This window comes from Astyanax mexicanus, chromosome 8 (assembly GCF_023375975.1).
Source record: "Astyanax mexicanus isolate ESR-SI-001 chromosome 8, AstMex3_surface, whole genome shotgun sequence".
Classification (NCBI taxonomy): domain Eukaryota; kingdom Metazoa; phylum Chordata; class Actinopteri; order Characiformes; family Acestrorhamphidae; genus Astyanax; species Astyanax mexicanus.
This window is the reverse complement of record NC_064415.1, coordinates 2,272,095-2,296,368: the sequence shown is the minus strand read 5'-3', so window position 1 is coordinate 2,296,368 and position 24,274 is coordinate 2,272,095. Positions and strand designations below refer to the sequence as shown.

The 24,274-nt window shown below is 37.2% G+C and overlaps 4 protein-coding genes across 5 annotated transcripts in view; all 4 read left to right on the top strand.

Annotated features, from left to right (window-relative positions):
• Window positions 1-11,049: 11,049 nt before the first annotated feature.
• Window positions 11,050-24,274, top strand: part of LOC111191211 (C-C motif chemokine 13) — a 35,325-nt gene continuing 22,100 nt past the window's right edge. The window contains exon 1 of one of the 2 annotated variants that reach the window (XM_049482701.1): window positions 11,050-11,147. The gene's annotated coding sequence lies outside the window, so the exon portion shown is untranslated. Of the gene's footprint in view, window positions 11,148-14,962; window positions 15,036-24,274 lie in introns of those variants that run through there. The other variant, XM_049482702.1, reaches the window with a different exon arrangement.
• Window positions 11,145-12,953, top strand: LOC125803924 (C-C motif chemokine 3-like). The gene is made up of 3 exons (XM_049482700.1): window positions 11,145-11,237; window positions 11,317-11,431; window positions 12,394-12,953. Exons 1-3 carry the CDS (start codon window positions 11,162-11,164, stop codon window positions 12,497-12,499), a joined length of 297 nt encoding a protein of 98 aa, XP_049338657.1. The 5' UTR covers window positions 11,145-11,161; the 3' UTR covers window positions 12,500-12,953.
• On the top strand, window positions 15,035-16,986 carry LOC111191210 (C-C motif chemokine 3-like). The gene is made up of 3 exons (XM_022665463.2): window positions 15,035-15,127; window positions 15,205-15,319; window positions 15,830-16,986. The coding sequence occupies exons 1-3, from the start codon at window positions 15,052-15,054 to the stop codon at window positions 15,933-15,935; spliced, it is 297 nt and encodes a 98-aa protein (XP_022521184.2). The 5' UTR covers window positions 15,035-15,051; the 3' UTR covers window positions 15,936-16,986.
• LOC125803923 (C-C motif chemokine 18-like) lies at window positions 19,485-21,241 on the top strand. Its single transcript, XM_049482699.1, has 3 exons — window positions 19,485-19,604; window positions 19,732-19,843; window positions 21,001-21,241. Exons 1-3 carry the CDS (start codon window positions 19,529-19,531, stop codon window positions 21,116-21,118), a joined length of 306 nt encoding a protein of 101 aa, XP_049338656.1. The 5' UTR covers window positions 19,485-19,528; the 3' UTR covers window positions 21,119-21,241.

Below are 24,274 nucleotides of genomic sequence, written 5' to 3'. Positions count from 1 at the left end.
ATTAAAACATGTGCATTTTACTGATACTGTTCTTATTTGCTTGTATTTTTATTAAATAAAATATTTTGAAAGAAAATGCATTACAAAAATATTTTTTTGGGGTTCTACCTGAAAGACAAAACATATGTAGGAACATGCATTTGTTTATACAGTAGAAGAATTGATTCATATAAAAGGACAGTGCATTTAGACCATAGGATAAAGCAATAAAGCAATTCATACAATATAGGTAATGCAATGATACAATAGTGTAATAGATTTACATCACGGAGATAATGCAGTTAAACCATAGGATAATGCATTTATACAATATAGATTATGCACTTATACAATAGAGATAATGCATTTAAAGAGAAAATGCATTGATACAATACAAATAAAGCACTTATACAACAGCGATAATGCATTGATACAATAGTGTAATGGATTTATACAATAGAGATAATGTATTTATACATTAGAGATAAAAGCATTGATAGAGATAAAGCATTAATACCATAGGATAATGCATTTATTCAATAGCGATAAAACATGTATACAATAAAGATAACTGATATAATAGGGATAATGCATTCATACGATTCATGCCTTGATATCATATGATAATGGATTTATACAATAGAGATAATGCATTACTACAGTAGGGATAATGCATTTGTACAATAGAGATAATGCATTGATACCATATGATAATGGATTTATACAATAGAGATAATGCATTAATATAACAGGAATAATGCATTTGTACAATAGAGATAATGCATTACTACAGTAGGGATAATGCATTTGTACAATAGAGATAATGCATTGATACCATATGATAATGGATTTATACAATAGAGATAATGCATTAATACAGTAGGGATAATGCATTTATACAATAGATATAATGCATTAATATAATAGGAATAATGCATTTGTACAATAGAGATAATGCATTAATACAGTAGGGATAATGCATTTGTACAATAGAGATAATGCTTTGATATCATATGATAATGGATTTATACAACAGAGATAATGCATTAATACAGTAGGAATAATGCATTTGTACAATAGAGATAAAACATTTATACAAGAGAGATAACTGATATAATAGGGATAATGCATTTATACAATAGAGATAGTGCCTTGATACCATATGATAATAGATTTATACAACAGAGATAATGCATTAATACAGTAGGAATAATGCATTGATACAATATAGATATTGAATTAATACATTAGAGATAAATCATCTATACCATATGATAATGGATTTATACAACACAGATAATTTATTGATACATTAGGGATAATGCATTTGTACAGTATTTGTACAGTGTTATAGATTTGTACAATAGACATATAAAACTAAAAATCCATGACAAAACTCATAATAGTAGGCGTAAATGTCGTCTACAATTTATTTAAAAATGTAGTTTGATTTAAGTATTGTTTAAGCAATACTGACACACAATTTTTGATAATAATGTGTGTCAAATCCGAAGAGTTCCATTAATACACAAGAGCACTAAATGAATTTAAAATAGTCTGATCATACAAGAGAACAGACATAACAGTGTTATAAAGTTCTTTAGTTCTTGTAACAAACACACAAAGCTTATTGTGAATCTGATCTCGATGTTCGGGGGTGAAAACGCTCTAATCAGAACTAATGTACAGAATACAATGTAAAAAAACATCTGGTCTTCGGAAAACTTGGCCATGAGTCACCAACCCTCCTACTGGACTCCAATCCAAAATGTGTCCTCTGGGAGACTCCTGGAGCGCCGCTGACAATGCAGGCTATTCGGGAATTCCTAACAATGAGAAGTTGCCAGTTTCCTGCATGGCCTCCTGGAGCTCAAGAAGCCCACATCTGTACTTTGATCCTGGACCAAGTACAAGCACTGATCAGGAGAGGGCTGCACGCTGTCGTCACGCCTTACGCCTGGTTCACACAGCAGTTAAAAAGACTGCTTGGTCATTTTCACGCTGAAATTTGTTCTCATTTTTTCCACATAGAAAAATTCCAATGTTTCAGTACTAAATACATCACTTGTAAAGCTTTTAAACTCCAGTTATACACTTTTTAAACATGCTCTGTATCTCCCGCATCAGCTCACTAACCAATCAGCTGTAATGCTTCTCTGTAAACTTGTTTACTGAAGAAAAATGTAATCATGCAGGTTTCTTTTCCAATACTGCACCTGATATTCAACCCGATACAGCATCTGATACTCCTCTCAATACTCCACCCTACTTCAGTTAGTTCTCCACCCAATACTTCACTCAATACTCGACCCGATACTTCACATAATACTCAAACTGATACTTCACTCAATACTCGACCCAATATTTCACTCTATACTCGACCCGATACTTCACTCTATACTCGACCAGATACCTCACTCAATACTCGACCCTATACTTCACTCTATACTCGACCCGATACTTCACTCAATACTCGACCCAATACTTCACTCTATACTCGACCCAATACTTCACTCAATACTCGACCAGATACTTCACTCAATACTCGACCCTATACTTCACTAAATATTCGACCCAATACTTCACTCAATACTCGATCCAATACTTCACTCAATACTCGACCCTATACTTCACTAAATATTCGACCCAATACTTCACTCAATACTCGATCCAATACTTCACTCAATACTCGACCCTATACTTCACTAAATATTCGACCCAATATTTCACTCAATACTCGACCCGACACTTCACTCAATACTCGACCCGATATTTCACTCAATACTCGACCCGATATTTCACTCAATACTCGACCCGATATTTCACTCAATACTCGACCCGATATTTCACTCAATACTCGACCTAATATTTCACTCAATACTCGACCCAATATTTCACTCAATTCTCCACCCGATACAGCATCCGATACTCTACCTGATACTTCACTCAATTCTCCACCTGATACTCTGCATCGTTGCCAGTATGTTATTAACTAGCCAACGTTCATTTACAGGGATGTCTGCCATTCATGACACATACCATGAGCTAATTCACGTTCAAGTTCTTTATTAAAAAATGTGTTGCGTTCAGTTCAACGTTCATGAAAAAATGAGTGTTCAATGAACACATTATTTTGAACTCGCTCATGCACAACACTGCCAATACACCTGATACTCCACCTGATACTCCACACAAATCAGCATCCAATACTCCACCTGATACAGCATCCTGTTCATTCAGTTGATATATGTACTGTTACACAGTGTTTGTATGAAATTCAAACAACTGTGCTGCAACACAAAATACAGTTCAGACATACTTTAAAACATCTGATGGTTTTATTTGAAAGGAAAGCTTACATGTTCATATTAATTATGTACAATGCAGATGTTAAAATACAATTGATTTAAAAAATATAAAACAAAATGCTGCTTCTCCATCAGCAGCCGGAGTCTGAGAGAGAGAGAGAGAGAGTACAGTAGGTCATGCTGTTTCTGCATCAGCAGCCAGAGTCTGAGAGAGAGAGAGAGAGAGAGAGAGAGAGTACAGTAGGTCATGCTGCTTCTCCATCAGCAGCCGGAGTCTGAGAGAGAGAGAGAGAGAGAGAGAGAGAGAGAGAGAGTACAGTAGGTCATGCTGTTTCTGCATCAGCAGCCAGAGTCTGAGAGAGAGAGAGAGAGAGAGTACAGTAGGTCATGCTGCTTCTCCATCAGCAGCCGGAGTCTGAGAGAGAGAGAGAGAGAGAGAGAGAGAGTACAGTAGGTCATGCTGTTTCTGCATCAGCAGCCAGAGTCTGAGAGAGAGAGAGAGAGAGAGTACAGTAGGTCATGCTGTTTCTGCATCAGCAGCCGGAGTCTGAGAGAGAGAGAGAGTACAGTAGGTCATGCTGCTTCTCCATCAGCAGCCGGAGTCTGAGAGAGAGAGAGAGAGAGAGAGAGAGTACAGTAGGTCATGCTGTTTCTGCATCAGCAGCCAGAGTCTGAGAGAGAGAGAGAGAGAGAGAGTACAGTAGGTCATGCTGTTTCTGCATCAGCAGCCGGAGTCTGAGAGAGAGAGAGAGAGAGAGAGAGAGAGAGTACAGTAGGTCATGCTGTTTCTGCATCAGCAGCCGGAGTCTGAGAGAGAGAGTACAGTAGGTCATGCTGCTTCTCCATCAGCAGCCGGTGATGCTGCACTGATTGGTGCCAGTTGGAGAAGAGGCGGAGTCTGAAATCACATGTATCAGAGGAAGCATGCACTTGTCGTAGAAGAAGAAAAAGCAATGTGGTTGTGCAACTAACATGATTCTAACCAGTAGCTATTATATCCCTGGTGGTTGCAAAGGTTTTCCTAGGTGGTTGTTAAGGTGTTGCAAAGTGGTTGCTAGGTATTTGCTATGGTGTTCAAAAGTTGTTGCTATGGTGTTTGTGAAGGGGTTGCTAAGGTGTTGCTAGGTAGCTGCTGTGATAAATTGATGGTTGCTAAGTTGTTTCTAGGTGATCGCTGTGGTATTGAAGGTAGTTGCCATTGAGATGCTAAGTAGCTGCTAGGTGGTCGCTAAGGCGTTTCTAAATGGTCGCTATGCTATTCAATGTGGTTGCTGTGGTCTTCACAAGTGGTTTCTCTAACTTTTTAATATGCATTTGCCATGGTAACTTGTTGGTTGCTAAGGTGTTGCTAGGCGGTTAATATGAGAAGAGTGTGTTTCTTAGATGCTGACATGAGGTTGCTGTGGTGTACCAGGTGTTTGCTGAGTACTTTCTGTGTTGTTTTAAGTGATTGCAAGAAGTTGAAAATAAATGGGAGTGAATATGAGGAACAAGGGATGAAAAAAACAACAGATGAACGAGTGCAGGTCTAAACTCTGAAATATTATAACTGAAATGCTGTGCATCAGTTGAAGGCTGAGTAATTTTAGCATGGGAATCCATCGCTGTAAGAACGTCTCCAGGAGGAATTGAGTAGAACTCTGGGTTCAGGTTTTAAACGTAGCAGAACCAGGTGGGTTCAGCTGGATCAGAACTCGAGGTTTCTGGTGCCGCCTGGGGTCTCAACACTGTAAAAATAAAAAAGTTTGAAAAACTCACATTTTTTGCTGCACTAGATTTTTGAGTTTTGAGGCTCAAACTCAAACTTTTACATTTTGAAGAAAATCCATGACCAGTTATGCCATATAATTGTATTAGTATTTTTCCCCATTTTCTCCCCAATTTACACAGCCAATTACCCAACCCACTCGTTAAGACTCCCCCTATCACTAGCAGTGATTCCCAAACACCAGGAGGGTGAAGACCAGCACCTGCCTCCTTCGATACATGTGAAGTCAGACCCCGCCTCTTTTTGAATTGCTGCTGATGCTGCAGCATTGCCGAGTAGCATCACAGCGCTAACGCTCGGAGGAAAGCGCAGCCTTGTGCTGAGCCACATCACCCTAGGAGTGATGAGGCTGAAGAGCGCCATCTACTGTACACATCCAGAGAGAGCGCAAGGACAACTCTGCTCTCTCAGGGCTTCTGAAGCTGATGGCAAAGTTTTTAATGAGCAGGGGTTCAAACCTGCAACTTCCCGCTCATAGTGGCAGTGCTTTAGACCACTCAACGCCCCATGTGATTTTTCATATATATCAAAATTTCAAATATTAAGACTCACCAACTTAAAAATTCACATTATGTGTTTAGTTGGCCTGATTTGCGATCTGCTAACTATCCTTTAGGCTCATCAAAAAAATTTAACTTGTGTCATTGGCACATTTTGCATTAATCAAATTCATGTAATGTGCGCAGTTAGCAGCTGAGAAGTGGGAATTTATGACTATTATATATCTGTCTATTGTCAGTCACATAAGCTTGCGGTAATGTATATGTGAGCAGCTTGACCCAGCCACCATATAATCTCTATACACTCAGCAACACTAAACACAGTAACTTGCTCTTATAGCCTACAACACTGAGAACAGACTATAGTTCACTACTATATAACACATACTGTATATAAACCCCTGCTGAGGGCAGCAGAGCCTGTGGAGAATAAATACACACTGATGGTGAGTGTGAGATGCGAGGACACACCCAATATGAAATCAAGGTGCGCAACATCAAGTGAAATCCCTGCAAAATTGGTTAGTAGACCCCGTTCAACTAAAGAGTCAAACTGAGCATGTGCAGTAGTGCAGAGAAGTTGGCTTGGCCTCAACTACAGATTATTTAGTCTTGATATTTAGTCTGCAGTTCAATATTTTCCTCATCTGACTTCATTATTCACATTAAGGAGAACAGTTATGAATGTAATTTTTTTACAGTGAACTCACGGACACGGGCTTCAGTGTTATGTCCAGGCAGAGCTGTAGATGTGTGGGGTTTCATGGTTGTGTGATCAGGATGGGTATCAGCTTCAGTTTTACGTCCAGGCAAAACTTCAGTGCTTTTCAAAATTCGTTGATCAATTTTGTTCATGGCTCGCTGCACCCAGCTTTGATTTGGGTCTGCACACATCTTAGACTTCCTAGTGGTAAAACTGCAGTAAAGGAAACATACAGACTGTTAGACCTGAAGAATAATAAGATATAAACAAGAAGATACGGTAACTTACATAACTCCTGATTTTGGGCAGTCTCTGTCCACATTTTCATACTTGATAATGGCATTTAAAGGTATTATTCTTGTTTGGAAGTTGAAGCAGCAGCTCTTTACTGCATTCACATCTAGAAAATAAAAGTGAAGTTAAGAGACATGTCAGCTTATTACAGTTAAAAAATAAAAAGAACTAGGCCTATTTTCTGTCTGAGAAACCAACACAATGTTTATGTTGATCAAAGTAAAAAATGTGAGTAAGAAAGTTGTTGCTATGGTATTTGTTTAGGTGGTTGCTAAGGTGTTGCTAAGTTGTTGGTAAAGCATTGCTAGGCGGTAATAATTACTGATTCTGAACATTTTATTATTATCACTATGTGTGTAATACATATCAATGGATTTGCTGTTGCACCATATATTCCAATAATAAGTCAACAAATATGGCCGCCACCTTGTTTTCATGGAAAGTCATTTGGATTGAGTTTGATACAAGACTAGATAGAGCAGCAATAAATTAAGCTGTAAATAAATATTTTGACTAAACTAAGACGCCATCATAATAACCAGTATTTAAACTCACTCACCTTCCACACAGGACTGAAGGTGGACGATGACCAGCAGACCCAAGAGAAAAGAACGACTCCAGACCCTCATGACCGCGGATTCAACTGCAGCAGATGCTACTTTTCTGTCTGTCAGTTTCTTTGAGGATGATGAAACGAAAGTAACAGCTTTAAATAAAATAAAAGACGTGACTATAAAGGGTGGAGGTGATCACAACAAGGTCCTGCATCAACAGGAAAAAGGGTCTCTGGTGGTTAAGACTTATGGTCAGGCTAATTCTGAGAACTGACCCAAGCAGAATACAGAGTAATACAGCCTGGGAGTGAATTAGGGGAAAGGGGGCATGCAGTGTAAACCCTGTTACACACCTCAATACTTTTTCAATTCTAACAGAGCTAAAAATTAGAGCACATCTCATATACAGTCATGTCTGAAAGTGTTGTACCCCTTAATTTATTTTCAGAAAATAAAGTATTTCTCACAGAAAATTCTGCAATTCAACATGGTTTGCAATACACGTTCATTTCCTTTGTGTGTATTGGAACAACACAAAAATAAACGAGGAAAAAAAATAAAACTTTCTTTATTTTCATGACTATTTACATTGTAGATTCTCACTGAAGCATCAAAACTATGAATGAACACATGTGGAGTTTTATGTACTTAACAAAAAAAAGGTGAAAAAACAAAAAAAAAAACATGTTTTATATTCTAGTTTCTTCAAAATAAAAGCCCCCTTTGCTCTGATTACTGCTTTACACACTCTTGGCATCATACTCTCAATAAGCCTCTTCAAGAGGTGGCCACCTGAAATAAAAAAAGTTTTCCAACAGTCTTGAAGGAAGGAAGGAGTTCCCAGAGGTGTTTATTAGCACTTGTTGCTCCTTTGTCTTCTTCACTCTGTGCTCCAGCTCACCCCAAACCATCTGGATTGGGTTCAGGTCCGGTGTCTGTGGAGGACAGCTCATCTGCCGCAGCACTCCATCACTCTTCTTCTTGATCAAATAGCTCTTACACAGCATGGACGTGTGTTTGGGGTCGTTGTCCTGTTGAAAATAAATAATCGATATACTAAACGCAGAGCAGATGGGATGGCATGTTGCTGCAGGATGTTGTGGTAGCCATGCTGGTTCAGTGTACCTTCAATTTCATATAAATCCCCAACAGTGTCACCAGCAAACCCCGCCCACACCATCACAGCTCCTCCTTCACCATGCTTCACAGTGGGAACCAGGCATGTGGAATCCATTCGTTCTCCTTTTCTGCGTCTCACAAAGACATGACGTTTGGAACCAAAAATCTCAAATTTAGACTCATCAGACTAAAGCACAGATTTTCACTGGTCTGATGTCCATTTCTTGTGTTTCTTGGCCCAAACAAATTTTTTCTGCGTGTTGTCTCTCTTTAGCAGTGGTTTATTAGCAGCTATTTGATCATGAAAGCCTGATTTGCACGTTTCCTCTTAACAGTTGTTCTAGAGATGGGTCTGCTGCTAGAACTCTGTGTGGCATTCAACTGGTCTCTGATCTGAGCTGCTGTTAACTTGTGATTTCTGAGGCTGGTGACTCGGATGAACTTGTCCTGAGAAGCAGAGGTGACTCTTGGTCTTCCTTTCCTGGGTTGGTCCTCATGTGTGCCACACAACTGATGCTCCCAACCCCATTGATAAAGCAAGAAATTTCACTAATTAACCCTGATAGGGCACACCTGAAAACCATTTCAGGTGACTACCTCTTGAAGCTCATTGAGAGAATCCCAAGAGTGTGCAAAGCAGTGTGGCTATTTTGAAGAAACTACGATATAAAACTTTATTTCACCTTTTTTGGTTAAGTACAAAACTCCACATGTGTTCATTCATAGATTTGATGCTTCAGTGAGAATCTACAATGTAAATAGTCATAAAAATAAAGAAAACACACTGAATGAGAAGGTATGTCCAAACTTTTGTCCAAACTTTTGGCGATTACTCAGATCTCAGGGTGCTGGTTTATTAGTAGTGCCTAAAATTCAGAGGAGCTCTGCAGGAGGAAGAGCTTTCTCTTATAAAGCGCCTCAACTCTGGAATAATCTCCCCGAATATGTTCGGGACTCAGACACAGTCTCAATCTTTAAGTCTAGACTGAAAACTTACTTGTTTAGTTTAGCTTTTGGTAATTAATGTTTTTCCCTTTAGATAAGGCTGCAGATTCAGGGGTTCATGGACAGAGGAAATTGTGGTAAACTGAGATGCTGGTGCTGTTGTTCTCCCACTGCACACGGTCACTCAGGTTTGTGGACGGTGGAGTGGGTGGATGCTGGTGTTTCAGGGTGCCTCCATGTCTATGTTACCTTCTGGTTTTATTCAGTTCTGCCGGAGTCATTTGCCACACTCTGATAATGTTTTAATATTCTCAGTTTTGCATAAATCCAGTAAAAACTAATTCCATCTCTCTGCTTTCCTCCGAGTTACTGACTGCCCACCTGTCTGACCCGATACCGATGTTGGACCCTCAGGCTCTCGCGTCTCCTGTCCGGCCAGACTGATGGAAGTTTCTGAAGTCAGCTCTTCTCCACCACCACCACAGATCAGCTGCTCATCGACCATCTTACTCTCCACTACAGATTACATCCAAGCCATTAGTGGCGCTATTACACTCCTGAGTACATAAAACCTATATGGATGTATAAAAGACTTTTTAAATTTTAATTTAAAAGCCGTTTGACCAGTGGTAGGATGGTCCCCCCTTTAATGTGAGTCTTGGTCCTCCCAAGGTTTCTTCCTCCTCCTGCAGCTCTGAGGGAGTTTTTCACTGGGGGTTCTGTATTCTGTATTTTCTATGTTTAATGTTTTGCCTGATTCTTTGTCCTGTAATCATGTTTCTGTAAAGCTGCTTTGTGCCAACACCTGTTGTAAAAAGCGCTATACAAATAAATTTGATTTGATTTGATTTGATTAAGCAAAAAATAGGCCTGGATAGTCTGGATGCTGGATAAGCAGCCCCAATCAATTTCCAAAGAAATACAAGCTGTCCTGCAGGCTCAGGGTGCATCAGTGGGATAATTGGCGTCCATTCAAGGATAAAGTCCCATCCTTCTGTGATTCTGAATATATCTACACTGATGGGCGTGATGTTCTGGAATTAAAATGTGTTCAGGTAAATTTCTGGTGCATTGCTTGGTGTATCTTGGTGGTGGAAAATACAGGTGCTCCACCGACTGATTTAAACCCTGACAACCGACCCTAAACAGAATAGTAAATAAAATAACATTGCTGTTCCCGTAAATGAGCTGCTGGAGCTCCTTCACAGCGTCAACCAGCAGCTCAGATTCCTCTGCTGAGAAGAGTTTGTTGAACACGTCCAGGTAGCTGCACTGTTAAAATAGCAATCCACCAAAGTCAGAGCTCACCTGATTCTACTCTTAAAGAGAATGATAAGCAAGAGACTCTCTGATTCACATTACTTCACATTATTTCACATTACGTCCAAAAAGCTCCCTCATGATGCCTTTTGCACATTTTAAGCCGCACAAGGTGTACTTTTCCCGTTGTTACGATAGCGAAAACACACTGACATGCCCTAACTCAAGCTGCAAGGTTCACAATCGAAGGCTCACCGGTATATCACTAAAATAAGGCCCAGTGTGTGTGCGCTGCCAAGACTGCAATGAAGGTCTGATGGTGGTCAGATACATGCTCAAGCACTGTTGCTATTTAAACAATGCAGGCAGAAGGTGTGAAACTGGTAAAAATGGACATATGGTGGGGTGTAAAATAGCACAATTAGCATAAGGCCCACTGTGTCTCTGTACAGTATAAGTATGTGTGTGTGTGTGTGTGTGTGGGACGGGATGTTAATAGTGTTATATTCAGACCATATTTATTCTTATACAGAAAAAGATGAAGAATGTCGTAATCTGCTTTAATGACTAAAGGCTGTTCATGGAAACCACAGTTTGACTTTCTGTAGATTCATCATCCAAACTCCACCCCCTTTATTTAGTATATAAATCCAGAGGCAATATGATTTTCACCTCATTCTAGAAGATTTCAGATCATCATCTTCGTCTCCTGCTGCTGTAGAGAGAGAATCATGAGGTTCTGGGGTGGTTCTCTCCTCCTGGGTCTGCTGATCGTCCTCAACCTTCAGTCCTGTGTGGAGGGAAGCTGTAAGTTCATCTTCTTTTATTTTATTAATATCTCATTTCAGTGACTGTATTTTTTATTTAAATGAGTTTTTCTACACAGATGGGGCTAAAGGATTAGGAACATGCTGTTTCAGTCTCTATCCGAAACGAATCCCTGCAAGAAATATTGTGAATTATGAAGAAACGGACTTTGGCTGCCCAAAACCTGCACTGATGTAAGTTTCACCCTGTTATTTATTAGTAATACAGTGGTTTAAAAGTATTATATTAACTACAGCTCTTAATGAGAGCACTTAAAAATGATGAGTTTCTTTGATTTTACCAAATTAAAATCCTCTGGAATATAATCAAGAGGAAGATGGATGATCACAAACCATCAAACCACCAAACTGAACTGCTTGAATTTTTGCACCAGGAGTAAAGCAGCATAAAGTTATCCAAAAGCAGTGTGTAAGACTGGTGGAGGGGAATGGAACCCTCACTATTTAACTGTATTTTATCACACTGGTATCTGGGCAATCTGAAACAATTAAATATGAACATATTACTTATGTTACATATGTTAAGTGCTTAACCCTTGTGTGGTGTTCATATTTTTGTTACTCGTTTACTTTGTTACTTGTATTTAATTCAGCAAAATTAAGCAATTTTACATTAAAATGCTTTACACATGCTCGCTTCACCTAAATTGCAAGCAATATAAACAGCTTACATGGTTAATATTTGCCCTTTACCTTTCTTATGTTACATTTCTTTCAAAAAGTGCTACTCTTTTTTTATTAGTTTTTTAATAGAATGTAAAAGAAAATGAATTAAACTCAAGATATGAGTAGAAAATTTGTTTAGTTTTAAATTTACAAATGAAGCAATGTTTATTAAACATACTGTATGTAATATAAATGTGTAAAAGTGGGGGGGGGGGGGGGTGTACAGTGTGTGTTTATCGTAAATGTGTTTTGACAATGAGTTTGAGTTTGATATTTTTTTAGTATCATTTGATGAAAAATGAAAATGGGTCCCACAGACCCGAACACCACACAAGGGTTAAGGTGGTCTATGTGTATATATGGCTATAGTGTGTGTGTGTGTGTTAGTTACAGTGTATTTACTGATGTATTATCTTTCTCTGTTGTTAATGACTTCAATTTTAACACTTTTTAAACTCTCTTCACTGCAGTTTTATCTTACGGAAGGGTAACCGTGTGTGTGTAAACCCAAGTCTGAACTGGGTGCAGCGAGTCAGGGGGAAGATCGATTGGAAACCTGTGGAAAGTTCCAACTGATCCGACTGAATAAATCATCTCTACATCAATAACAAATCATCTACTTCTTCTGTTTCCTGCTGATTAATACTGATTATTACTGTTTATTACTGATTATCACTGATTATTAATGACTTTTACTGTTGATTACTGATCATTTCTGTCTCTTACTGCAGCAGCACTTTTCTCTCGTTTTATTTGATTTGTTTTCAATTTACACAACTGTTTTTCTCCATTTATGTTTTATTAATTAATATTCTGAAATTAGTTTAGATATAACTGCATATAATTCAGTTATGTATGGAACGAGACCCCAGGCTGTGTAGAATCAGTTCTAGAGTAAAAATGAGAAGTATGATAATCAGAAAATGAACTGCAGAAATATAATTCATGTCCCACAAGAACCCCCGTATTTACTTATATGTATATTGTTTCCAAATTTCATGATGAATAAAAATGCTCCAGAAATGAGAAACACTTTGAATACATTTCTTTAGAAACTGTCTTGAAATAAAAATGAAGGTCGGTCAATCGGAAACATTCAAAGAACTTTAAAAGTATTCGTTTAGCGTAAGTCTTCAGGAGCGAGTGCAGGTAGGAAGGAGCTGTTCTGTATCACCTTGTAGGCGATTGTAAGAGCTTTGAATTTGATGCGAGCATCAACTGGTAGCCAATGGAGCTCAATGAGCAGCGGAGTGACATGTGCCCGTTTTGGTTGGTTGAAGACCAGACGTGCTGCTGCGTTCTGGATCATCTGGAGTGGGTTTACTACACAGGCCGGGAGGCCAGTTAGCAGGGCATTGCAGTAGTCGAGGCGTGAGATGACGACAGCTTGCACCAGGAGTTGGGTGGCCTGTTGCGTCAGAAACGGTCTAATTTTCCTGATGTTATAAAGCGAGAAGCTTGAAGTTTTTAACGCTTCAGTCACAGACAACAGAGCCATCTCGGTAGAGTGTCCATTTTTGAATCCAGATTGGTTCTGGGCCAGGAGGTCATTCTGGGAGAGGAAGCCAGAGACCTGATTTAAAACTGCTCTCTCGAGTGTTTTAGAGAGAAAGGGTAGTAGTGATTTCTCACAGAAATTTCTGCAATTAAACATGCTTTGCAATACACATGTATATTTTCTTTGTGTCCCCTTTATATGTGCTTGTGAATATATCTACGACAATGTGGTGTATAGCTTCGTATATCTTGGCGGTGGAAAATACAGGTGCTCCACCTACTGATTCAAACCCAGACAACAGTCACCTGTCAGAAGTCCATTCCTATTTTAAAGTTTGATTATCTAGCAAAAATAGTTCAGTATGAAACTTATTCTACTTGCCTTAATTACTGTAATCAACATATAACATAAATCACTATGGTCATGTTCCGTTTTAATGTTATGTAAAACTATTTTATTTATATGCTGTCTTTTAAAAGTAATAAAGTAGTGAAATGATAAAAGAAGTTATTATAAATTATGCTAATTGAAGCATTACCTGTTAGAGGAAAGGAACACCAGTGCACTAAATACTGATAGAATAATTAGTAATGGAGTTAGTAATGAAACAAATGAACATAACAGGTGGGTTAAAATAGCAATCCGCCAAAGTCAGAGCGCACCTGGATCTTAAAGGGAATGATGAGCAAGAAACACTCTGTTTTATTTCATGTTACGCCCAAAATTAACCACACCCATTATTAATTAAGAGAATTAGGATTATGCCGTTTGCACGTTTCGAGCTGTGCAAGGTGTACTTTTCACACTGACACGCCCTCAATCAAGCTGTGTGTGTGTGTGTGTGTGTGTGTGTGTGTGTGTGGGACGGGACGGGGTGTTAAAGTGTTATTAGGTCAGACCATAGTTAATTCTTCTACAGGAAAGGTGAAGAACGTTGTGTATTAAATCATTATATAATCCACCACATTTAATTTTATCATTGTAATGTTTCATTGTATACTGTATTTCTATATAAAGGGGTTATTATAAATGCTGTATAGGCCTAGTGTATATATGAATTGTGCACAACCGGCTCAGTGTATCAGTCTGGCCTTTTAAAACCATTCCAACTTCTAATGTGGTCCCTGGGGGAAATGAATAGTCCATCCCACCAACCCTCCTACTAAATGTCAATCCAAAATGTGTCCTCTGGGAGACTTCTGGAGCGCCGCTGACAATGCAGGCTATTCGGGAATTCCTGGCAAAGATAAGAAGCCAGTTTCCTGCATGGCCTCCCGGAGCTCAAGAAGCCCACATCCGTACTCTGATCCCGGACCAAGTACAAGACTACTGTGTGTACTGAGTATGTGTGTGTGTGTATGGGGAGGGGGGGGGGTGTGAATAGTGTTATATTCAGACCATATTTATTCTTATACAGGAAAAGTGAAGAACGTTGTAATCTGCTTTAATGACTAAAGGCTGTTTAAGGAAACCACAGTTTGACTTTCTGTAAAACCTTTTTTTGCCCCATCATCCAAACTCCACCCCCCTTTATTTAGTATATAAAACCAGAGGCAATAATATTTTCACCTCATTCTAGAAGATTTCAGATCATCATCTTCGTCTCCTGCTGCTGTAGAGAGAGAGAATCATGAGGTTCTGGAGTGGTTCTCTCCTCCTGGGTCTGCTGATCGTCCTCAACCTTCAGTCCTGTGTGGAGGGACAACGTAAGTTCATCTTCTGGTGTATTAATATCTCATTTCAGTCACTGTATTTTTTATTTAAATGAGTTTTTTCTACACAGATGGGGCTAAAGGACCAAAAACATGCTGTTTCAGTTTCTATCAGAAACGAATCCCTGCAAGAAATATTGTGAATTATGAAGAAACGGACTTTGGCTGCCCAAAACCTGCACTGATGTAAGTTTCACCCTGTTAATATTACAGTGGTTTAAAAATATTATATTAACTACAGCTCTGGAAAAAATATGAGAGCACGTAAAAATGATGATTTTCTTTGATTTTACCAAATTGAAAACCTCTGGAATATAATCAAGAGGAAGATGGATGATCACAAACCATCAAACCACCAAACTGAACTGCTTGAATTTTTGCACCAGGAGTAAAGCAGCATAAAGTTATCCAAAAGCAGTGTGTAAGACTGGTGGAGGAGAATGGAACGCTCAATTAAATGTTTGACTGTATTTTATCACACTGGTATCTGGGCAATCTGAAACATTTAAATATGAAATTTTAAAGGAAAAAAATACTTTACATATGTTACATATGTTAAGTGCTGAAGGTGGTGTGTATGTATATATATAGCTATAGTGTGTGCATGTGTTAGTTACAGTTTATTCACTGATGTATTATCTTTCTCTGTGGTTAATTATTCCAATTTTAACACTTTTTAAACTCTCTTTATTGCAGTTTTATCACTCGGAAGGGTAAACGTGTGTGTGTAAACCCGAAACTGGGCTGGGTGCAGCGAGTCAGGGGGAAGATCGATTGGAAACCTGTGGAAAGTTCCAACTGATCCGACTGAATAAATCATCTCTACATTAATAACAAATCATCTACTTCTTCTGTTTTCTGCTGAGTAATACTGTTTATTACTGTTTATTAATGATTATCACTGATTATTAATGACTTTTACTGTTAATTACTGATCATTTCTGTCTCCTAATGCAGCAGCACTATTCTTGATTATTAATAATTTTTACAGTTTATTACTGATAATTTCTGACACTTACTGCAGCAGCACTTATCTCTCTTTTTATTCGTTTTGTGTTTAACCTTCTGAATGTTTAATTTACACAATTGTTTTTCTCCATTTATGTTTTATTAATAAGTATTTTGAAATTAGTTTAGATATAACTGCATATAATTCAGTAATGTGTGGAATGAGACCCCAGGCTGTGTAGAATCAGTTCTAGAGTAAAAATGAGAAGTATGATAATTAGAAAATGAACTGTAACCTGCAGAAATATAATTCATGTCCCACAAGAACCCCCGTATTTACTTATATGTATATTGTTTCCAAATGTCATGATGAATAAAAATGCTCCAGAAATGAGAAACACTTTGAATATATTTTTTTTAAATTGTCTTAAAATGATTTTACTTTAACCCTTGTGTGGTGTTCAGGTCTGTGGGAACCGTTTTCATTTTTCATCAAATGATACTAAAAAAATATTTTTTCTAACTCAAACTCTTTGGCATTGGCTCATTTTTTGTGAAAAACATATATCAAAACACATTTTCGATAAACACACACTGCATGTCAGGTCTTTTGTCTGTCTGCTTCGTATGTCTGTGTTATTCTCAGGTCTGTGTTTCATCTCCAGTGTTTTTCCACTCACCTGTGTTCATATGTAGCTCCGCCCCTTCGTCCCAGGTGTTTCCTGTTTCCTGTGTGTGTGCACCTCTATTTAAGGTCCGTGTTCCATTTCCCCGGTGTCGATCCTTGTACGTTTATCGTCTGTCAGTGCTCCATGTTTTCCCCAGTTTCCTCAGTCCTGTTTTCCGTAAATCCCTGTGTATTTTGTATTTGTTTTCGTTAATAAATCCCTTTTTGTTTGCATTTGCGTCCGCCTCCTCGTCTTCCCTGCACCCGCACCTGACACTGTACACCCCCCCCCCCCCCCCACACACATTTATATTACATACAGTATGTTTGGCCAAGGGCTAATAAACATTGCTTCATTTGTAAATTTAAAACTAAACAAATTTTCTACTCATATCTTTTGTTTAATTCATTTTCTTTTACATTCTATTAAAAAACTAATAAAAAAAGAGTAGCACTTTTTGAAAGAAATGTAACATAAGAAAGGTAAAGGGCAAATATTAACCATGTAAGCTGTTTATATTGCTTGCAATTTAGGTGAAGCGAGCATGTGTAAAGCATTTTAATGTAGAATTGCTTAATTTTGCTGAATTAAATACAAGTAACAAAGTAAACGAGTAACAAAAATATGAACACCACACAAGGGTTAAGAAAAAATGAAGGTCGGTCAATCCGAAACATTCAAAGAACTTTAAAAGTATTCTTTAGTGCAGTCAAAAAATACAAGGAAGTCCCTTTAGATAAACATATTTCCATTGGTAAGTGCTGCATTTTTTCAAGAAAAAATTAGCGTTTGTGCTGTTATCATTATTGAGTTATTAAACATTATATTTGCTCTTATATTAAACATTTAATTTCTGACCTGTTATGTAACACAACTCCTCATTTGTGGCCAAATTTCACCAAAGTGGTCTCGTTTTTTTTGGTGCTGTGTTTGTGCTGGTTTGTGCCGTTAGAATAAATGTTTGTGCTACTGTATTTTAGTTATTGAGTTATTAGGTGAAAATGATTTAATGGGTGACATTACCCATCCCCTCAAAAAAAGGCCAAACAACACCAAAGTGGTCTGGTTCAGCAGTGCTGCGTTAGTGCTGGTTTGTGCTGTTAAAATAAATGTTTCAGGTATTTTGATTATTCAGCTACAAGTAAAATATACATAAAATATAAAATATACATATACATATACATATACATATACATTTATTTATGACATCACCCAAGCAGTTTTCACCATTTTTAGTCTAGACTTAAAGATTGAGACTGTGTCTGAGTCCCGAACATATTCGGGGAGATTATTCCAGAGTTGAGGCGCTTTATAAGAGAAAGCTCTTCCTCCTGCAGAGCTCCTCTGAATTTTAGGAACTACTAATAAACCAGCACCCTGAGATCTAAGTAATCGCGGTGGTTCATAACAGGAGATGAGGTCTTGTAAATACTCAGGAGCGAGCCCGTGTAGGGCTTTATACGTTAACAGGAGAATTTTATAGTCTATGCGGAATTTGACTGGAAGCCAGTGCAGTGCTGATAGTACTGGACTAATATGGTCAAATTTTCTAGTTTTAGTAAATGTTCTAGTATTAGTTAATGTTTTAGTTTTAGTAAATTTTCTCGTTTTAGTAAGGACCCTGGCTGCAGCATTTTGAACTAGCTGAAGTTTATTTAAGTTACTGCCGGAACATCCAGACAGTAGCGCATTACAATAATCTAGCCTTGAGGTAATGAAGGCATGTACTAATTTTTCTGCGTCATGCAGTGATAGGGCATTTCTTAGCTTGGCGATGTTACGGAGGTGTAGAAAAGCTGTTCTAGTAACATTAGATATGTGTTTATCGAATGCTAGATCTGAATCTATGATAACTCCAAGGTTTTTAGCTGCTGAACCAGGGGTGGCTGAGAAGTCGGCCAGATTTAGCATTAAGTCTGATAATTTATTTCTAGCAGCTTTGGGGCCTAATAGGAGAACTTCTGTTTTATCACTATTTAATAGGAGGAAGTTGTGCGACATCCATGATTTTACATCTTCTACACAATCCTCGATTTTCTTTAATCTCACTCTGTCATCAGGTTTGGCTGATATGAAGAGCTGCGTGTCATCCGCATAACAATGAAAAATCACATCATGTTTTCTGATAACGTTGCCCAGTGGGAGCATATATAGTGTAAATAATAACGGTCCTAATATAGAGCCTTGTGGAATTCCATATCTTACCTTATATGTATAACTGGAAGACATATCAATTATCCTCACAAACTGATAACGATCGGTAAAGTATGATTTAATCCATGATAATGCAGTTCCAGTTACACCAACCATGTTCTCGGATCGAGAAGTACTAGTAGGGAAGAAGTAGATCGTTTGTTATTTTAACTAAAGCTGTCTCAGTGCTGTGATAAGGCCTAAATCCAGATTGAAATTTTTCAAAGATCTGGTTTCTTTGCAGGTAAGAGCAAAGTTGTTGGGCCACAGCTTTTTCTGAAATCTTAGAAATAAATGGTAGGTTTAAAATTGGTCTATAGTTAGACAGTACACTAGGATCAAGATTTGGTTTCTTGATGCAACCCTGCTATAGACCCTGCTATATCTCCTCTAATGACTAATCGCTGTTCATGGAAACCACAGTCTGGCTTCCTGTGGAAAGTATTTATTTAAAACGCCCGATCACCCAAACTCCACCCCCTTTATATGATTATAAAATCACAGGCAAGAGGATTTTCACCTCATTCGAGAAGATTTCAGATCAGCATCATCTTCATCATCATCTCCTGCAGCTGAAGACACAACCATGAAGTTCTGGAGTGGTTCTCTCCTGCTGGGTCTGCTGGTCGTCCTCTACCTTCAGTCCTGTGTGGAGGGAGAACGTAAGATTATCTACTGATTAAATAATAAAATGTATCTGTTTATCATTACTATTACCTGAGTTCATGACTGTATTTTTTTTTTATTAAATGAGAGTTTCTACATTATCTGATTATTTTTACGATACAGATGCAAAAGGAATGAATGTATGCTGTACCAGTTTCTATCAGAGACAAATCCCTGCAGGACGCATTGTGAGTTATGAAGAAACAAGTTTAGGTTGTACAAGACCTGGACTGATGTAAGTTTCACCCTGTTATGTTTTGTTTTAATATTACAGTGTATTATTTACCAGTATTATTTAAACGAATATAAATTTAAGCTGCTGCTGTGCTTACTGTGCACCTCACATCACCTTTACGTATATAAAATGCATACATAAGTGTTTCAGTATATATAATAAGAGACCACTTCAAAATGAACCTTTATTATCATGTTATTTAATCATATTTGATAATATTATCCATGTTCCACTAAAACCTTACGCTGAAAAAAATGATGCGTTAAATTTACTTTAAAAGAGTTTCACAACTTTCTGCATTTGCTTTTATTAAGTAAATTTAATTTAATGTAAATTTAAGTAACTTCAACTCGGTTTCAAGACTTAAATAGAGTTACACAGAGTAAATAAGAGAACTGAACTTCAGTCAATCCTTTCTTTTATTAAACTTTACTTCCTTTATTTTTACTGAATCAATCCTTTCTTTTAGTAAACTTTACTTCATTTATTTTTACTGAATCAATCCTTTCTTTTAGTAAACTTTACTTCATTTATTTTTACTGAATCAATCCTTTCTTTTAGTAAACTTTACTTCATTTATTTTTACTGAATCAATCCTTTCTTTTAGTAAACTTTACTTCCTTTATTTTTACTGAATCAATCCTTTCTTTTAGTAAACTTTACTTCCTTTATTTTTACTGAATCAATCCTTTCTTTTAGTAAACTTTACTTCCTTTATTTTTACTGAATCAATCCTTTCTTTTAGTAAACTGTCGTCCATTTTCCATTTTTTTCACTGTCTCTTTTCTCCTTAGTTTAAAAGTCGCTTGAACTCTGATCTGGCTCTTTAGACTGAGTTGCATTGGTGCAAATCAGATACGTATTGAATTTTAATGTTCAATTACATTTCCCCGTGTAATAAAGGCATTATTTTCTTTTTTTTTTAACAAATGCAATGGTAATTTAAGCTCTGTACTCTCATTATTGTGTACTAGAGTTATCTGGGCAATAAATATAACATGCAAAAGCTACATTACTTCGTTTTGTTAATGCACTTATACGTTTGTTAAATGCTGCAGGTGCTGGGTGTGTGTGTTACAGTGTGTTTAATAATGTATTTACATGTCTCTGTAGTAAATTACTCCAGTTTTAACACTCTTAAACTCTCTTCACTGCAGTTTTGTCGTACGGAACGGTAAACGTGTGTGTGTAAACCCAAATCTGGGCTGGGTGCAGCGAGTCAGGGGGGAGATCGATTGGAAATCTGTGGACAATTCAACTGATCCGACTGAATGATCTGACTGAAATCATCTCTCCATCAATAACAAATCATCTACTTCTTCTGTTTCCTGCTGATTAATACTGATTATTAATGATTATTTCTATTTAATACAGTTTAATAAAGACTTTTACAGTTGATTACTGACCATTTCTGTCTCTTAACGCAGCAGCACTTTTCTCTGAGTAAATAATGATTTTGTTTGATTTGTGCTTAAACTTCTAAAGAAAAACCTGGTCTACATTTTTGGTGTAATGTGAATCTGGCAGCTGTCCTCTATACTGTATCCAAATTACATGATGAATGGACCAATAGAAATACTACAAAAAGACTGATACTTAGAATATAATCTTTTTAGATTTTTGTCCTTCTGTAAAGTTGCTCTTTTGAAGATACAAGGTTTTTGCCACAATAAACTACCATTAAAAAGTTTAAACACACCTTAAATTCAGTGTTTTTTCATTATTTTTAAATGTTCTGCATTGTAGATTAACACTAAATGTATCTAAACTATTTAAGTTAAATCAGAATATGTTTTATATTTTACATTCTTTATTAAGTATTTGGCTGGATTTCCTCAGTCAGATTTATGAGGTAGAGTCTCCTGGAATTCAGGCTTTCAGTTAACAGCTGTGCTGAACTCATCAAGAGTTAATTACCTGAATTTCTTGTCTCTTAATAAAGTGTTTGAGAGCATCAGTTAAAGTAAAGTAGTGAAGAGGTAGAGTTACAGGTATACAGTGAATAGTGAATATTTGAGTAATGTTCGAATCCAGCTTATGAGAAGCAAGAAAAAACTACTTTAATTTTTTTTAAAAGTCAATCCAAAACATTTTAAATCTTTGAACTTATGCTCAAGTGCAGTTGCTACAAAGAGAACCTCAGATAAGAGAATCTAAAAGCTTCTTCACAGAGTATTTTAGTTTGTTTAACACTGTTTTTAAGTTACTACATGATTCATTATGTGTTCCTTCATAATCTGATAGATCACTAAGCTATTCATTTATAATAATGGAGTGTAACTATGTGTTTTTAAAATGTAGTATTTGTACTTATAATGTATGTAATATATGAAGGTAAAATATAATACATGTAATACATTGAGGACTTGTGGTTGAGTCCTCGGCTGAGACGGTTCAGCATTAAAGAAGTGCTGTTGTGGGAGACAAGAGCAAATATACTCTGTCCAGCCTAAAATACTACATTATTATTATGGCCCTTTTTCCTCATAAGTTGCCAATCTTAAAAATTCCCTCTTCTCAAATAAAAACCTGTAAAAAAAAACCTTGTCAAATTTACGGTGAAAAACTGGCAGCTGTGGTTGCCATTTTTTCACCGTTAAAAATACAGTGATCTTGTATATGGCTTCACGGTAAGGTATATTAACACTTGTAAAAACAACAGTTTGAAAATGTACTAATAAAGAGGAGTTACTGTTAAAATAACGGTGAAAGTTTATATAGGCTCATGGTATAGCTGTATAATTCACAATGTAACCCTGTTGCTTTTTAAGTGAAAAATGATCCATTCCACAGCATTTATTGTCCAATTTTATGGTAAATTTTTGTGGTTGTCCAATAACTTTGAGTCACGCTGTAAACAACATACAGTTTTAACCAGCATTATCTTTTTCAAAAGCGCTTCTTACAGCACAGAGATGTGTTCGGAGAGTGAAATCACTTATATACACATAATGTAAAACCCAGACAGGTGGATAAAACCGCTGTGAAACTACATCATGGTGACGTCTCTGAACTAAACATCTAAATAACATAGACACGCCCCATAGACAGCTGCGTTACATCCCATTCAGGCCCTGCTTTTCACAATGTAATATACTTTTTTCACAAGAATATACTGTAAACAAAACGGTTTATCAATATGAAATTTACTGTTGACAAGAATTAAACTGTAATATCTTATATATTTGCAACTGTTTATTTTACTGTGAAATACTGGCAGCATTTTCAAACTGTTGTTTTTACAAGTGATAATATACCTTACCGTGAAGCCATTTACAAGATCACTGTATTTTTTACGGTGAAAAAATGGCAACCACAGCTGCCAGTTTTTCACCGTAAATTAGACAAGATTTTTTTTTTACAGTGTATATTTCACATCTTAAAATGGTAAAAAATATAATTGACGGCATGTTTTTTATTTAAGGTTTGTACACCGTGAATAATACAGTAATGTGCTATTTTTAATATGACTGTCCAATGCTGTCACCATTTCAGCTTTTCACCATATATTTCAATGTTTCACCATATATTTCACCATATATTCAATGTTTATTCTACAACAATAAGCTTCTTCTTGCTTTACGGTTTATTTCTGTTGCCATTTCACAGTTTTTCACTGTAATTTTCACGGACATTTTTGTGTGATGTAACGCTAAGCGCGTTGTCACATTTAAAGCGTGAATTTAATTTAAATTAAATAAATGATTACTCGAGGCACAGAAAATGACTCGATCAATTTTTTAAATCGAGTACCGTATTTTTCGGACTATAAGGCGCACTTAAAAACTTTTAATTTTCACAAAAATTGACAGTGCGTCTTATAATACGGTGCGCCTTTTGTATGGATTTTACTCGTCAGGTTGTAAGGAGCAGTAAACACACACTCCGTGCAGCGTTATAGAGAGTTTCAGTGCTATACAGAGTCCAGAGCCGTGCAGCTCCGAGGCTGAGCAGCAATAGCATTAGCTAGATGCTAACCGCTAAGCTAGCTAGCTTATTCACTGAGATCAGTATTATCTAAATTTTACTCGTCAGGTTGTAAGGAGCAGTAAACACACACTCCGTGCAGCGTTATACAGAGTTTCAGTGCTATACAGAGTCCAGAGCCGTGCAGCTCCGAGGCTGGAGCAGCAAATAGCATTAGCTAGCTTATTCACTGTTCAGAGATCAGTATTATCTAAATTTTACCCGTCAGGTGTAAGGAGCAGTAAACACACACTCCGTGCAGAGCCGTGCCGCTCCGAGGCTGGAGCAGCAATAGCTAGATGCTAACCGCTTAGCTAGCTAGCTTTTTCACTGTTCAGAGATCAGTATTTTCTAAATTTAGCACTTTTAATACTGCTGGAGCAGTATTATTAGAGTTAGATGCTAAGCGTTCACTGTTCAGAGGTGAGTTATCGGCCTGTAAGTCGGTGCTGCTTTGCCTGGCTA